The sequence below is a fragment of the Lithobates pipiens genome, unplaced genomic scaffold (assembly GCF_037356315.1).
Source record: "Lithobates pipiens isolate NorthernLeopardFrog02 unplaced genomic scaffold, aLitPip1_a1.2 Scaffold_22, whole genome shotgun sequence".
Taxonomy (NCBI): domain Eukaryota; kingdom Metazoa; phylum Chordata; class Amphibia; order Anura; family Ranidae; genus Lithobates; species Lithobates pipiens.
Window position 1 is genome coordinate 20,616,100 of NW_027507784.1, and position 16,864 is coordinate 20,632,963.

Below are 16,864 nucleotides of genomic sequence, written 5' to 3' on the forward strand. Positions count from 1 at the left end.
CGACCATTGCAGGTTCAAGCTCTCCTGCAGGATGGAGTCTCATTAATTGGGTTGCTAAATGCACCAGATAAGTATGGGAGCCCGTTTTTCTGTGGATCTTTTTGGGGCAGAGAGATCCAGGAGCATGTCTTCTCCTCAGTCTCCCGGCTGCCTATAACAGAATTCCCCCAGCGGGGGAGCCTTTAGCACAAGATACATATTTCTAATCAGCGAGGACAATATGCTGCTTTTTTCCTCCTCGTGGCTGGCTCCTTGGGATGGCCATCAGACATCACAGTGCTCTTCCTGCTTCCTCCAGGGGGGGCTGGGCTACAGCGGATCACTCGGAGCATGCCCAGTAGCCTGTTGAAGCCAGGCAGCGGCCATCTTGGTACCCCCAAGCTGAAATTTCCTATTTAAACAGCCTGAAGTATCATTTTAGCCAGGCTGTCAGTGGGAAGGTATCTCTGAGTGTCTTATCCACCTTCTCTCTCTAGATGGACCCTGGCCAAGCTGCCCCTGAAATCATCATGCAGCATAATAAAAAAGATCCTCAACATCCCACTAGGTAAGGGCTGCAACATTTAGGTAAGTCTAAAAAAAAAAAGAGCTTTCTTGGGGCATTTGGAAATATCTCGTTGTTCTTTTATTTCCACAGCCCGTACCGAGAATCATCTCGCAGATCTTATCACAGAGATTCTGCCGATAGGTCAAGAGGTCGCAGAAGCTCTGGAAATTCGCACTCATCTTCTGCGCATGCTTCCCGCAGCAGTCGGAGATCACCCCAACATGTCTCAAGCAGGCATAATTCCCAGGGCAGGTCAGCACATCTAGGGAAGAAGGCCTGCTGGGTCTGTGGGAAGCAAGCTCTGCTGGATAAATTGTCATGCAGTCAGTGCCTCTTGGAAGCCACAGCGGATAAGCAGGGATCCATGGATTCAATTAAAGATTTAATCAAAGACTCCATCCGGGAATTCGCCCTGTCTCAAGATCAATTAGTCCCACCTGTGGAAGAAAGAGTGGGGGAGGGGCCCTCTCACCAACCCAGTTCGGAGGCCAACTCAGAGAACGAATCAGGTACAGCTGAGGAAAGTTCATCAGCATTTGATTTTGCCTTAGTGAATCCATTTATTACCGCAGTTAAGGATGCAATTCAGTGGAAAGAAAACCCGGAGCCTCCGTCCAAAACTAAAAAATACTTTCCTCACCTGACCAGAAAGGTTGCAATTTCCCTCTAATGGATGAAATTAAGGAAGTGGTGACGGAGGAGTGGACAAGAGACCCGTCGCCTACAACCGGTTTCTCAAGCTTTACCCGCTGGTAGAGGCAGACGCCCAGCTCTTTGACTCCGTACCAACTGTGGACGCTTCAGTCATGTGATTAGCCAGGAACACAACGCTGCCTTTAGAAGATGCAGTCTCTTTCCGGGACCCCCTGGATCACAGGATCGACTCAGATCTTAAAAATGTTTATCAGGTGGCAGGGGGAGCCTGAAAGCCAGCAGTGGTACTGTCTTCGGTCTCCAGGGCTACAAAAGTATGGGCGGACAATATCGAGATGGCCCTCAGACGAGGCCTGGATCCAAACGAAATTATCAAAGCTCTGGATGAATTAAAAATGGCCTCTGATTTTATGGCAGAAGCGGCCATCGATATCCTGAGGTGCTCCTCCAGGACTATGCTTTACTCTATCACAGCCAGAAGAGCATTATGGCTAAAGCCATGGTCGGCGGACCCATCTTCAAAGCAGTCATGGTGTCGCATCCCATACGATGGTAAAGCCCTGTTCGGCGAAAAGATGGATACAGCCATTACCCGAGTCACAGGCAGCAAAAGTGGCCTTATCCCTCAGGATAGGAATAGGAAATGAAGGTTCACTTCATGACCAGCCACCCAGCAAAGATCTAGGGATGCCAGATCATACTGTCCCAGGAAGGAATACAAAGAGGTTGGAAGGGCTTACAAGCCACTTTCCTTAAGTTGGAAAAGCCTAAGGTTTCAGCTTCAACGGTTGAGAGCCAGAAGTCTTTTTGACTCCTTACCCACCCAAACCGGTCAGGTAGGAGCAAGACTCAGGTCTTTTGCCATGTTTGGGTGGAAAGTTGCACGGATCCATGGGCAGTCTCCATGGTCCAGCAAGGACATTACTTGAGATTCAAAAGCCGTCCTCTACCTTTTTCTTTCCAACCCACCAAGATTCCGACCTCTGGAGAAAAGGGACAAGTTCTCTTTCAATATATCCAATTACTCCTTCACCAACAAGCGGTTCGGCCAGTTCCCGGCTCGGAAGTTCACTTAGGGTTCTATTCCCCAATCTTTTTAGTTCCCAAGAAATCAGGAGGTTGGAGGCCTATTCTGGACCTAAAGAGGCTAAACTGTTACATACGGGTAGAGCATTTCAAGATGGAATCCCTGAATACAGTAATTCTGTCAGTACAGCCAGGGTATTGGATGGTCTCTATAGATCTTCAGGATGCATACCTCCACATCCCCATCCACCATCACTTTCAGGCTTTTCTCCGTTTCAAAGTGGGCAATTTGCGCCTCCAGTTCCAATGTCTCCCATTTGGAATCTCATCAGCTCCCAGGACTTTCACAAAAGTTTTTGTGGCCATCCTAGCTCCCCTCTGGGAAAAGGGGTCAGGGTCCTGCACTACCTGGATGACACACTAATCCTGTATCAACACAGAGAAACTCGGGAAGTGCAGGTGCAGCTAGTCCTGAACACTTTGACCATATTCGGGTGGCTTATCAACTATGCAAAGAGTCAATTGACACCTACCCAGAAAATGACATACCTGGGAGCTTTATTCAACACCCCAGAGAAAGCTGTGTCACTCCCACCAGAAAAGATCCCGATATTGACCCAGAAGGTGAAGCAGGCGTTAGGGAACCGCTCCATGCCAGCATCAGGTTGTCTGAGCCTCCAAGGGTCCCTTTCATCCTGTATACCAATGGTGAAGTGAGCCAGGTGGCATCTGCGAGGCTTCCAGTCGGGCTTTCTGGCGCAGTGGAGAAGGAAGCACCTGAGGCAATTAATAGTCATCACCTTGTCAATGAAGTCCAGTCTCTGGTGGTGGACAAGACCACCCAACCTTCTGGCTCACTGTTCTCTGGGACCCATCTCATGGTCAGTCCTTACTTCGGATGCAAGTCAGCTAGGATGGGGGGCACACTTCCAAAACCAGCTAGTGCAAGGGAGGTGGCGATTCAATGCAGAAGGGATGATTTCCAACATCCTAGAGCTAAGGTCAGCATGGATGGCAATCTTACATCTGGCTCCACTGCTCAGGGGCAAGGCCATATATAGATAGATAGATAGATAGATAGGTCCGATCGGACCCCCACCCGCTGGCTGCGGCGGTCCGTTTCGCTTCAGGAGCGATCCGGGATGAGGGGATGGCCATTGGTTTCTGGCCATCCCCTCTCGATCGCTCCTGGCGAATGAGAAGCTTCCCCCGCCTGTGTAGTATAAACACAGGCAGGGAGTAAGTGATGTCACTCCCCTCGTGGCGGTCTTTTTGACTGGACGGCGAGGAGAAAAGACATCCAAGTAAGTGCACCAACAGTTCACTGACACATAGGTACACATAGGCACACTTTTCACCCCAGTCATAGTTATTTAGTTATTTAGGTTCCCCGCCAGGTTTTTATATAGCGTCAGGTACCCCCATATACTACCTAATAAAGGTTTTAACCCCCTGATTGCCCCTAGTTAACCCTTTCACCAGTGATCACTGTATAAGTGTTACGGGTGACGCTGGTTAGGTAGTTCGCTTTTTATAGCATCAGGGCACCCGCCATTTATTACCCAATAAAGGTTTAACCCCTTGATCACCCGGCGGGTGATATCAATGCTTTTTTACCTGTGAGTCTCACTAGTGTACCCCTAAATTTAGAGCCCAAAATGGCAAAGCGAAGGTACACTAGTGAAGAGGCCTACACGTTTCTGACCATGACAGATAGTGAAGAGGAAGGCACTGATCTGTCAGATTCAGGCTCAGAATACGATCCTGTAGAGGACAGCGCCTCCATGTCAGATAGCTCTGACGACGAAGATGAGGTCCCTGCTAACGTCAGGTGTACCGGACCCCGATCTTCTGATGTTGTTGAGGTGCAAGAATCTCAGGTCCCTCGTATGGAGCAGAGAGCCAGTACTAGCGCCGCTCATTCTTCTGGTGAACTGGCAAGCACCAGCGGCCTAGTACACCCTGGACGTACATCCAGCACTGCAGTATCACGTGGTGACGTGGCGAGTCCCATAAGTGCAGTTCAAGCTGGCGAGCTGGCAAGCACAAGTAGTGTCCCTCTGCCACCAAGAAGAAGACAAAGGCAGGCCCGTCGTTCCCATAGTGCCCTTCCTGCAGAATTTGCCATTCCTGATTGGGTGCCCACCACTTCTGCAGCACCCGTACTTCCCCCATTCACTTCCCAACCTGGTATTCAGGTGGATACAGCTGATTTTACGCCACTTGATTTTTATTCGCCGTATTTCACGGAAGATCTCTATAGATCTATAGTGGACTAAACTAATTTATATGCTGGTCAACACATCGCTGCTAATCCCCAGTTGCCTTCCCTTGCCAGAGATTGGAAACCAGTTACGGTTTACGAATTTAAGACCTTTCTGGGCCTTTCCCTCAACATGGGCACACATAAATTCATGACGTTGCAGGCATATTGGTCCACGCATCCGACTGACCACATGCCCGTGTTCTCTAACTCCATGTCCAGGAAACGATACGAGCAGATTTTGCGGTTCATGTACTTCAGTGACAATGAACTTTGTCGTCATCGTGGAGACCCTGAATACGATCGGCTCTACAAAATTCGGCCCCTCATAAACCACTTCAACCAACGTTTTGCAGACTTGTTTACTCCCCATCAAGTTGTCTGCGTTGATGAGTCCCTGATTAAGTTTTCTGGTCGCTTGTCATTCAAAAAATACATTCTCAACAAGCGTACCAGATACGGGGTCAAGCTCTATAAGTTCTGTGACAGGGCCACAGGCTATGCATGGAGCTGTATGGTTTATGAGGGTAAAGATAGTTACGTAGAGCCGGAGAACTGCCCAGATTACATAGGGAGCGCTGGCGAGATAGTGTGGAACTCGGTGTCACCCTTATTTGGAAAGGGGTACCACTTGTACGTGGACAATTATTACACGAGCGTGCCACTGTTTAGTCATTTATTTGATCATCAGATTGGAGTATGTGGCACCGTGCGACCTAATCGCCGGGGCTTTCCCCAGCGGCTTGTAGAGTCCCGTCTTAGGCTGGGGGAGAGAGCCTGCTATTGCTGTAATAATTTTCTCGCTGTGAAGTGGAGGGATAATAAGAATGTTTTCGTTCTTACCTCCCTTCATGCAGACACGACGGTCCAAATTCATACGGCGACTGGTATTGTGGAGAAACCCCTCTGTGTCCACGAATATAACAAAAATATGGGAGGGGTGGACCTCAATGACCAGTTGTTGGCGCCGTATCTAGTTGCCCATAAGGCCAGACGCTGGTACAAAAAAGTGTCTGTTTACTTATTTCAATTGGCTTTGCTGAATGCTTATGTGCTATACAAAGCTTCCGGTGGGACTTTATCCTTTCTTTTATTCCAGAGAGAGATTGTCACAGACCTTCTGTATCCAGACGGTTCTGCACCTCACCATTCCCAACCAAATGCAGTAAGCCGGGTGCATGAGAGGCATTATCCTTATGCCCTCCCGAGTACCCCTACCCAACGAGCCCCCCAAAGAAGATGTTGTGTCTGTACCAAGCACGGATATAGGTGTGACACCCGTTGTTATTGTCCACGCTGTCCTGGCAATCCTGGTCTGTGCCTTGGTGAATGTTTTGAACGCTACCATTCACTAGTGAAGTATTAGCGTAGGGTACAGCATTTCACAGGCTAGAAATATGGTAAAAGTATCCCTGCGCTATCATCAAGAGCATACGCTATCCCTAAAAATAGGTTGCAGCAGGCCACCTGCAGGGGTATAACCCTACCCCCCAAATAATATCTGTATATAAAATCAAACAAATGGTGTTGCGCTACCTCATAGAATTAAACTATACTATAATCTCTTATAACAAAAATATATATTAAAAGTTGTGCTAACAAAGATGCAATTTCTGCCTATTAAGTGGGTATAATATACCCTAAATTAAACAATTATATATTGCACAGTGTATACAAAATAATTCCAACTACATAAAGTGCCTCAGACAAATACAGTCGTGAATAATCAGATAAGTGAATATAAAGTGTCCAGTGCTTAGCAGCAATAAATATCAAAGTGTCTTGTGCATACAAAACATCTCTAAAGTAATTCAATCAGAAAGCTGTGTAAAATTCCAAGCAGAGGCGCACACCGTGCAAAATCAACAAAATGAAAAAAACAAACAAACAAAAAGAAACAAAGTAGCTCATTGAATAGAGTCTATATGTGAACTTGGGGTGAATAAAGTGACCAGTGATTAATTCAGTGCTTCTCCAGAGGGTCGCCAGAAAACTTGTCTAATCCTTATTTTCAGTGTTTTCACGGCACATCAAGTGAAGTGGCCCCTTACCTTACTGCTGTAAGGTAAACAGCAGAACAACCAAATAGAAAGATCCAGGGATTATATCCCCTTTCCTGGCAGGTAAGTACTGGCCCCTACGGTTGATGTTTTCTATTTCTATAGTTTCCACACAGGTCTCATTGCTCAAAATCAGGGACAGTTGGGAGCTTTGGTTCATGCACATCCACACAGAAGTCTTCTACCTGGCTTTGCAGTGCAGCTCCAATAACCCCTACAGGGGTATCTCGCATAGTATATTGGCTTGATGTATCAACACTGTTTCCCAAGATAGATCATGCAGCCAGGCTCCAACCTTTCCAACCAGTATCCGGCTCCTATGGACTTTCCAAAGATATCTTTGGAAAGTAAATTTTTTTTGTTTTCAGGTACGCCATTCAGCTGCAGCGCGGATTTATTTATCTTGACAGCAATAGCGTTTGCTCCCACGATACATAAAACCGTGACTCCACCACCACAGTTAAAAAAAAAAAAAAAAAGATCATATATGCCGAAGCATGGGGGCAGCAGGGGAGGAGGAGTGATTTTGCTCCTAGTACATACGGTCGAAATTCCGACGGAGGGCTTGCCCGTGGAAAAGTTTGACCGTGTGTACGCGGCATAACTTTTTTGCGGGAGGATGCCCCCATGCTTCGGCATATATATATTTTAGGCACAAGTTGTGTTAAAAAATGTTTTATTTTTTACAGTTTTTTTTTGGGCATTTGCTTTGCATGTATGGTATGGTAAGGTTTTACTGTTATACTGTAATGTTACTTTGTTTTAAAGTTAACCATAATTTTCTTAGCAGGTACGCCATTCAGTTGTAGTGCGGATTTATTTATCTTGACAGCAACAGCATTTGCTCCCACGATACATAAAGCCGTGACTCCAACGCTGTAGGAGGTGATTTCACCACTACAGTTAAAAAAAAAAGAGCATATATGCCGAAGCATGGGGGCAGCAGGGGCGGAGGAGCGATTTTGCTCCTAATGCTGCGTACATGCGGTCGAAAATTCCGATGGAGGGCTTGCCCGTAGAAAAGTTCGACCGTGTGTATGCGTGTGCATAACTTTTTTGTGGGAGGATGCCCCCATGCTTCAGCATATATAAATGGTGCATGTATGCCCATCATTAGAAGTGGGTGGATGAAGGGATGAAGGGAGGTATTCTAATGGTGGGCATACCCACTGATCAATCTCTTTTTTTTCGTTCAGCCAACATGACTCTCAGCAAATAGCTGGGGGGGTTTGTGCTATTTTAGCATTTTATGGCCTTGGAAACTGTGATAGGTAGTGAGGAGTGAAATCAAAAATTTTCACCCTTAGAAATCCTGAAGGCGGCAATTGGTTTTTGGGGGCCCCTACGCAGCTAGGCTCCCAAAAAGTCCCACACATGTGGTATCCCTGTACTCAGGAGAAGCAGCAAAATTTATTTTGTGGTGCAATTCCACATATAACCATGGCATGTGTGAGCAATATATAATTGAGTGACAACTTTTTGTAAAAAAATAATTATTTTTATTTTTTGTCATTATACAATCCCTTGGGACAAAAAGAAAATGCCATCTTGGCATTTTATGGCCTTCAAAACTGTGATAGGTAGTGATAGGTATTGAGGAGTAAAATAAAAAATGAATGCCCTTAGAAATCCTGAAGGCAGTGCTTGGTTTTCGGGGTCCCGTACGCGGCTAAGCTCCCAAAAAATCCCACACATGTGGCATCCCCGTACTCAGGAGAAGCAGCAGAATGTATTTTGGGTGTAATTTCACTTATGCCTATAGCATGTGTGAGCAATATATCATTTAGTGACAACTTTGAGCAAAAAAAAAAAAGTTTATAATATTCCCGCAACTTGTGGCAAAATATAAAATATTCCATGGACTCAACATGCCTCTCAGCAAATAGCTTGGGGTGTCTACTTTACAAAATGGGGTCATTTGGGGGGTTTTGTGCTATTTTGGCATTTTATGGCCTTCGAAACTGTGATAGGTAGTGAGGAGTGAAGTCAAAAATTTTCACCCTTAGAAATCCTGAAGGCAGTGATTGGTTTTCGGGGTCCCGTACGCGGCTAGACTCCCAAAAAGTCCCACACATGTGGTATCCCCGTACTCAGGAGAAGCAGCAGAATATATTTTGGGGTGCAATTCCACATATAACCATGGCATGTGTGAGCAATATATCATTTAGTGACAACTTTTTTTAAAATCTTTTTTTTTTGTCATTATTCAATCCCTTGGGACAAAAAAAATAAATATTCAATGGGCTCAACATACCCATCAGCAATTTCCTTGGGGTGTCTACTTTCCAAAATGAGGTCATTTGGGGGGGTTTGTACTGCCCTGCCATTTTAGCACCTCAAAAATTGAGATAGGCAGTCATAAATTAAAAGCTGTGTAAATTCCAGAAAATGTACTCTAGTTTGTAGACGCTATAACTTTTGCGTAAACCAATAAATATACGCTTATTGACATTTTTTTTTACTAAAGACATGTGGCTGAATAAATTTTGCCCTCAATGTATGACTAAAATTTAGATTATTCGATTTTTCTTATAACAAAAAGTAGAAAATATCTTTTTTTCTCGAAATTTTCTGACTTTTTCCATTTATATCGCAAAAAATAAAAATCGCAGAGGCAATCAAATACCATCAAAAGAAAGCTCTATTTGTGGGAAGAAAAGGACGCAAATTTCGTTTGGGTACAACATTGCATGACCGCGCAATTACCAGTTAAAGCAGTGCAGTGCGAAATTGTAAAAAGACCTCTGGTCCTTAAGCTGACAATTGGTCCGGGGCTGAAGTGGTTATACGCTTATTGAGGTTTTTTTTTGGTTTTTTTTACCAAAAATATGTAGAAGAATACGTATCGGCCTAAACTGAGGGAAAAAAAAGTTTTTTTTAGATATTTTTTGGGGATATTTATTATAGCAAAAAGTAAAAAAATAATGCTTTTTTTTTCAAAATTGTCACTCTTTTTTTGTTTTTAGCGCAAAAAATAAAAACCGCAGAGGTGATCAAATACCACCAAAAGAAAGCTCTATTTGTGAGGAAAAAAAAGGACATTTTTGGGAGCCACGTCGCACGATCGAGCAATTGTTAGTTTAAGCGACGCAGTGCCGAATCGCAAAAAGTGCTCTCGTCTTTGGCCATCCAAATGCTCCAGGGCTTAAAGTGGTTGTAAACCCTTACAACACACTTTGACCTACAGGTAAGCCTAGATTAAGGCTTACCTGTAGGTCCAAGAAATATCTCCTAAACCTATACGGTTTAGGAGATATTTGCCCGAAGACAGCCACCGCTGTCTACGGCGCATGCGCCATAGACAGCGGCGCGCAGGCGCACTGAGCGCGGCATTTCCAAGAACGGAGCTGCCGCACGTGTCGGCTCCCGTGACTTCGCTGGCTCCTGTGTCAGGTAAGTGACACATAATGGACTACTATGCGATGCATTGTAGTCCATTATGCTTTGCCTTTGCAGGGAATGAAAGAGGAAGTAAACTAATCAGGGTTTACTTCCTCTTTAAAGGGGTTGTAAAGCTTCCTTTTTTATTTTCTAAATAAGTTCCTTAAAGCTAGTGCATTGTTGGTTCACTTACCTTTTCCTTCCATTTCCCTTCTAAATGTTTTTTTTTTCTTTGTCTGAATTTCTCACTTCCTGTTTCTCCTCAGTGAACTTCACACCATCATCCGAGCGGTGTTCAGTCAGCCAGAACAGCTTACTGAGGAGGAACAGGAAGGGAGAAATTCAGACAAAGAAAACAAAGAAAAAAAACATTTAGAAGGGAAATTGAAGGAAAAGGTAAGTGAACCAACAATGCACTAGCTTAAAGGAACCTATTTAGAAAATAAAAAAAACAAACCTTTACAACCCCTTTAAGTGGTTAATCCCATTAGAAAAATATATGACCCTTAGGTGAAAATTGTGTGAAACTTGTAAAAAAAAAAAAAAAAAAAATAATAATAATAATAATAATAATAGACAGCTAAATGAAATGAGTGACACACCTAAATAGACCCCCCCAAAAAAAAAAAAAAAAAAAAAAAAAAAAAAAACACAGTAAGAAAAATGCTCAGTGGGAGAAATTAAAGTTTTTTTTCAGTGAAATTTCAAATTTCACTCCTCTCCTTCCTATGGTTGATATTGCCAGGGTCTGCCAGCAAATGAGATTCTACATTTAAAGTGGTTACTGTATAAACCCTCCATACACCCAGTGAAGGGAACAGCCTCACATGTTACACAAATCTTCCTACATACGGTAAGCTGTACCTGTATATCTGCTGTCTTCAACTTTCTACATTCTTTAGATCATGTAACATACAAATCTTTTTTTTTCCTCTTTTAGCAGTAGGTGTGGAGTCTGGGCATACACTGTGTAAGAGCTTATTGGAGGAAAGGACCCCCCCGCCCTCCACAGGCAGCAAAAGGAAAAAACATGCAGAGCTGCAATCTGAATAGACAAGCTCTCTGCTTATCTGTCTCTAAGTTCCCTCCCCGACACAAATTCCAGGCTGCTTTTATCTCCTGTGTCAGAGAACTTGTCAGAAGTTGTCAGGCAGATAACAGAGGAATGGAACAGAAGAAACACACAGGACTCAGAACATTGGAGAGAGATAAGTAAACACTAGAGATATATGTGCCTAGGTCAGATTTCATAAATTAAATCCACTTTAAATGGTCATTCCTTTGAAATCTATTACATCTAGCATGAACCGGCACACCTGCTACTTCCATCTAATCAGACGTTTTTTTATTTTAAGGCAAGAAATAAAATGTGGGTTATTTTTGAAAAGATATAAGGAGCATATCACACTACAATCTAGAGATTGGGCTACAAGAGACGACTTTACTGTTTTCATTTTAAATATGTTACGTTTTCCTGAAAGAGAAGAAGACATCTTGGGAATAGATACAGACGGTCTCACCGAATTTCTCACAGAAGATCCTCAGGTAGCGCTCTAGATGGAAGAGACTGATCTCTGACTTTACCGAGTGCCACAAGATGATGGATGAGAAATTGTAGTCTGCAGATACCCGTATAAATTCCTCTGGAGAGCGGTGTGATATAAGCACAGGGATAGTGTCCTGCCATGGAGGGATAGTGTTGGGATCGCTGAAGACAATCACAGTTTTCTTCTCAGAATCCCCTTCACTCCATTCATGTCTGAAAGCAGAAAAAAACAAAAAGTACTTTTTTTTTTTTGTTTCTCCACTCACAGGACCTTCAATGGAAAGAAAAAGGAGGGGGACAAGGGAGAGGATAGAATGGAGAGAGGGGGGAGTGAATAGGGAGAGAGAGAGAGAGAGAGAGAGAGAGAGGGGGGAGTGAATAGGGAAAGAGAGAGATGGAGGGAGGGAGTGAACAAGAAAGGGGGAGAGAGAGAGAGAGGGGGGAGTGAAGAAGGAAGGGAGACGGAGAGAGAGGGGGGAGTGAAGAAGGAAGGGAGAGAGAGAGGGGGAGTGAAGAAGGAAGGGAGAGAGAGAGGGGGAGTGAAGAAGGAAGGGAGAGAGGGGGGGGTGAAGGAAGAGAGAGAGAGAGAGGGGGGAGGGGGGAGAGAGAGAGGGGGAGAAGAGGGGTTGAAGAAGGAAGGGGGAGGGGGTGAAAAAGGAAGGGAGAGAGAGAGGGGGAGTGAAGGAGGAAGGGAGAGAGGGTGAGTGAAGGGAGAGAGAGAGAGAGGGGTGAAGAAGGAAGAGAGGGGGTGAAGGAGGAAAGAAGGGAGAGAGATGGGAGAGTGAAGGAAGGCAGATAGAGGGGGGAGTGAAGGAAGGGAGGGATAGAGAGAGAGAGGGGGGTGAAGGAGAAAGAGAGAGAGAGAGAAGGGAGTGAAGGAGGAAGGGGGAAAGGGAGATGGGAGTGGAGAGGAAGAGAGAGAGAGATAGAAGGGTGGTAAAGTAAACAAAATGATGGAGAGAGAGAAGGCAGGGATTGAAGGAGGAGAGAGAGAAGGGAGTGAAGAAGGAAGGGGGTAGAGAGAGAAGGGAGTGAAGAAGGGGGAGAGAGAGAAGGGAGAGAAGAAGGAAGGGGGGAGAGAGAGAAGGGAGTGAAGAAGGAAGGGGGTAGAGAGAGAAGGGAGTGAAGAAGGGGGAGAGAGAGAAGGGAGAGAAGAAGGAAGGGGGGAGAGAGAGAAGGGAGTGAAGAAGGAAGGGGGTAGAGAGAGAAGGGAGTGAAGAAGGGGGAGAGAGAGAAGGGGAGAGAAGAAGGAAGGGGGAGAGGGGGGTGAAGAAGGAAGAGAGAGAGAGTGAAGAAGGAAGAGAGAGAGAGGGGGGAGAGAGAGAGGGGGGTGAAGAAGGAAGGGAGAGGGGGTGAAAAAGGAAGGGAGAGAGAGGGGGGTGAAGGGAGAGAGAAAGGGGAGAGAGAGGGGGGTGAAGAAGGAAGGGAGGGGTGAAGGAGTTAGGAAGGGAGAGAGGGAGGAGTGAAGGGAGAGAGAGAGAGAGAGAGTGAGAGGGAGAGAGAAAGGGGGAGGGGAGGGAGAGAGAGAGAGGTGGCATGAAGGAGAAAGGGAGAGGGGGAGAGAGAGAGAGAAGTGGAGGAGAAGGGGGAGAGAGAGAAGTGGAGGAGGAAGGGGGGAGAGAGGGATAGAGAGAAGGGAGTGAAGGAGGAAGGGGGAGAGAGAAGGGAGGAAGGAGGAAGGGGGGAGACAGAGAAGGGAGTGAAGATGGAAGGGGGGAAGGGAGATGGGAGTGGAGAGGAAGAGAGAGAGAAGGAATAAGGGGGAGAGAGAGAGAGAGATAGAAGGGTGGTAAAGTAAACAAAATTATGGAGAGTGAAGGAGGAAGGAGAGAGAGAGAAGGGAGGGATGGAAGGAGGAGAGAGAGAAGGGAATGAAGAAGGAAGAGGGAGAGAGAAGGGAGTGAAGGAGGGGAGAGAGAAAATAGAGTGAATGAGGAAGGGGGAAAGGGAGATGGGAGGGAGTGAAGGAGGAAGGGGGGAGAGAGAGAGAGAGAGAGAAGGGAGTGAAGGAGGAAGGGGGGAGAGAGAGAGAAGGGAGTGAAGGAGGAACGGGAGATGGGAGTGGAGGAGAGGAAGGGAGGGAGAGAGAAGGGAGGGAGTGAAGGAATAAGGGGGAAGAGAGGGAGGAGAGTGGAGAAAGGGGAGGAGAGATAGATAGGCGGTAAAGTAAACAAATGAGGAGAGAGTGAAGGAAGAAAGGGGGAGGGAGGGAGAGAAGGAAGTGAAGGGGGAAGGGGGGAGAGGGAGAGAAGGAAGTGAAGGGGGAAGGGGGGAGAGAGAGAGAGGGAGTGAAGGAGGAAGGGGGAGAGAGAGAAGGGGAGGGAGGAGGAGGGGTGAGGGAGAAAGAGAGAGAGAAGGGAGTGGAGGAAGGGGGAAACATAGAGAGAATGGAGTGAAGGGAGAAGGGAGAGGAGAGAGAGAAGGGAGTGAAGGGGAAAAGAAGGGAGTGAAGGAGGAGGGGGGAGAGAGAAGGGAGTGGAGGAAGGGGAGAGAGAGAAGGGAGTGAAGGAGGAAGGGGGGAAGAGAGAGAGAGAGAGAAGGTAGTGAAGGAGGAAGGGGGGAGGAGAGAAGGAAGTGAAGGAGGAAGGGGGAGAGAAGGGAGGGAGTGGAGAGGAAAGGAGAGAGAGAGAGACGGGAGGGATTGAAGGAGGAAGGGGGAGAGACAGAGAGAGAAGGGAGTGAAGGAGGAAGGGGGAGAGAGAGAGATAGAATGGAGTGAAGGAGGAAGGGGGGGAGAGAGAGAGAGAATGGAGTGAAGGAGGAAGGGGGGGAGAGAGAAGAGAGTGAGGTGGAAGTGGGGGAGAGAGAGAGAAGGGAGTGAAGGAGGAAGGGGGGAGAGAGAGAAGAGAGTGAGGTGGAAGTGGGGGAGAGAGAGAGAGAGAAGGGAGTGAAGGTGGAAGTGGGGGAGAGACAGAGAGAAGGGAGTGAAGGAGGAAGGGGGAGAGAGAGAGAAGGGAGTGAAGGAGGAAGGGGGGAAGGGAGATGGGAGGGAGTGGAGGAGAGGGAAGGGGGAGAGAGAGAGAGAGAGAGAAGAGAGGGAGTGAAGCAATATGGGCGAGAGAGAGGGGGAGAAAGAGCTAAGAAAGGGAGAGAGTGAGAGAGAGAGAGAGAGAGAGAGAGAAAGAGGAAGGGAGAGAGAGTGATAGAAGGGTGGTAAAGTAAATGAATGAGGGATAGAGATTTTGAAGGAGGAAGGGGGAGAGAGAGAGAAGGGAGTGAAAGGGGAATGAGAAAGGAGTGAAGGAGGAGGGGGGAGAGAGAAGGGAGTGAAGGAGGAAGGGGGGAAGAGAGAGGGGAGTGAAGGAGGAAGGGGGAAAGGGAGATGGGAGGGAGTGGAGAGGAAGGGAAAGAGAGAGAGAGAGAGAAGGGAGGGATTGAAGGAGGAGAGAGAAGGGAGTGAAGGAGGAATGGGGGAGAGAGAGAGAGAGAGAGAGAGATAGAATGGAGTGAAGGAGGAGGGGGGGGGAGATAGAGAATGGAGTGAAGGAGGAAGGAGGGGGAGAGAGAGAGGGGGTAAAGGCGGAAGGGGGGAGAGAGAGAAGGGAGTGAGGTGGAAGTGGGGGAGAGAGAGAAGGGAGTAAAGGAGGAAGGGGGAAAGGGAAATGGGAGGGAGTGGAGGAGAGGAAGGGGGAGAGAGAGAGAGAAGCGAAGGAGTGAAGCAATATGGGCGAGAGAGAGGGGGAGAGAGAGCTGAGAAAGGGAGAGAGTGAGAGAGATTGAAAGAGGAAAGGAGAGAGAGGGATAGAAGGGCAGTAAAGTAAATGAATGAGGGATAGAGAGTGTGAAGGAGGAAGGGGGAGAGACAGAGAGAGAGAGAGAAGCAGCAGCACTAAAAATGAGCTCCTGAAACTTCATCACTTTATACCTTGTAATGGGAAAAATTTAAAGAAAAAAACAGGAAAATTGAGACTACACACAAGACAGAGACAAACAAGAAGAAATAATACAACAAAAAAGAGGAGTTTAAAGATAAAAGGTGCAAAAACAGCAAAAAAAGCAAGACCATCTAGCGGACAAGTACTCAACATCAGAGAGCATCCAGGGCTGAAGGAATCAAGCAGCGACACAAGGTAGGACCATCTTACTATAACAGCAAACACAGAAACATATAAAAAATATTTTTACACAAACTTCAAAATGGAACAGCAGAAAGCAAATGCCCCAAACACAGACCCCATTACACAAGCCAAAGTAAGCAGGGGGTCTGATGTCTTGGAGATTATTTACTCAGAGGGTGAAAAGAACAAACAAACAAAGAAAGCCATGAAAAAAGAACTTCTTAAGCAAAATCCAGAGACTCTATTTGCTGACTTCACCAGTACTGAACATGACAGATAGTGATGGACGAACTTCCGACGGACGTTTCGCCGATAGTTCGCGAACCATAACGTTCGCGGCGGGCCCCATTGACTTCAATGGGAGGCGAACTTCGCAAACCTACAGGTCAAATTTGCAGCCACAAAATAATTACTAGCTGTGCACACATAGTCCCACAACATGGCCAATGACATAACACACGTATGAGGTGAATCTGGGATCGACAACTACAAGCATTCTTTTTTTATATGTGAAATTATAACAATACAGGACTGTGGAGCGCATGAAGGCAATGGAGGAGAGGGAAGGTCAGGGTAGGCAAAGAAGAGGGTGCAGGAGATGATCACCAGCAGCGTGACATACAGCAATGACACCTACACCGTGATAGAGTGATCTGACACCAGCACCGTGATAAAGAGCACTGACATCAGCAGCGTGATATACCAGTCCTTAAGGATTAGCAGACTGTACCTCACTCAACCCTATATACTGTAGTACACTATACCTTACCAGTCCTTATAAGGACCTTTGTGCAGCTAGTAGGTTGTGATTAGCAGACTGTACCTCAGTCCCTATACTCATAAAGGACTGCTGCAGAATAGGGCAGCAGTCAGCAGTAGTGCACCTCAACCCTATATATTGTGTACCTATACCAGTCCTTAAGGAATAGCAGACTGTACCTCACTCAACCCTATGTACTGTACTACCCTATACCTTACCAGTCCTTATAAGGACCTTTGTGGAACTAGTAGGTTGTGAATAGGGGTGAGCTTCGTGTTCGAGTCTAACATACGTTCCACTCGAACATCGGCTGTTCGCCCGTTCGGCGAATTCTGAACATTATGGGCCGTTCGCGGCAAATTCGTGTGGCGCTCACGGCCCACAATGCACTGCGTCATCGCAGTGCATTGCTGGCTCATGATTGGCCAAGCATGCACTGTGACCCCACATGCTTGGCCAATCACAGCGCCAGCAGCGAGGAGAGTCATGATTGGCCACAGGCAGGATGCCTGTGGCCAATCATAGCTCAGGCTGTGTAGTACATGCCCCACACTATATAAGGCCGCCAG

At 46.6% G+C, this 16,864-nt stretch overlaps 2 protein-coding genes across 2 annotated transcripts in view; one reads left to right on the forward strand and one right to left on the reverse strand.

Moving 5' to 3' along the window:
* Window positions 1–16,864, forward strand: part of LOC143923384 (uncharacterized) — a 931,140-nt gene that overhangs the window by 404,561 nt on the left and 509,715 nt on the right. The window lies entirely within an intron of this gene.
* The window catches only part of LOC143925169 (uncharacterized), a 278,795-nt gene that overhangs the window by 167,772 nt on the left and 94,159 nt on the right, over window positions 1–16,864 (reverse strand). Inside the window, exon 2 of the mRNA XM_077449782.1 lies at window positions 11,452–11,690. Coding sequence (XP_077305908.1) covers window positions 11,452–11,690 — 239 coding nt within the window. The remainder of the gene's footprint in view (window positions 1–11,451; window positions 11,691–16,864) is intronic.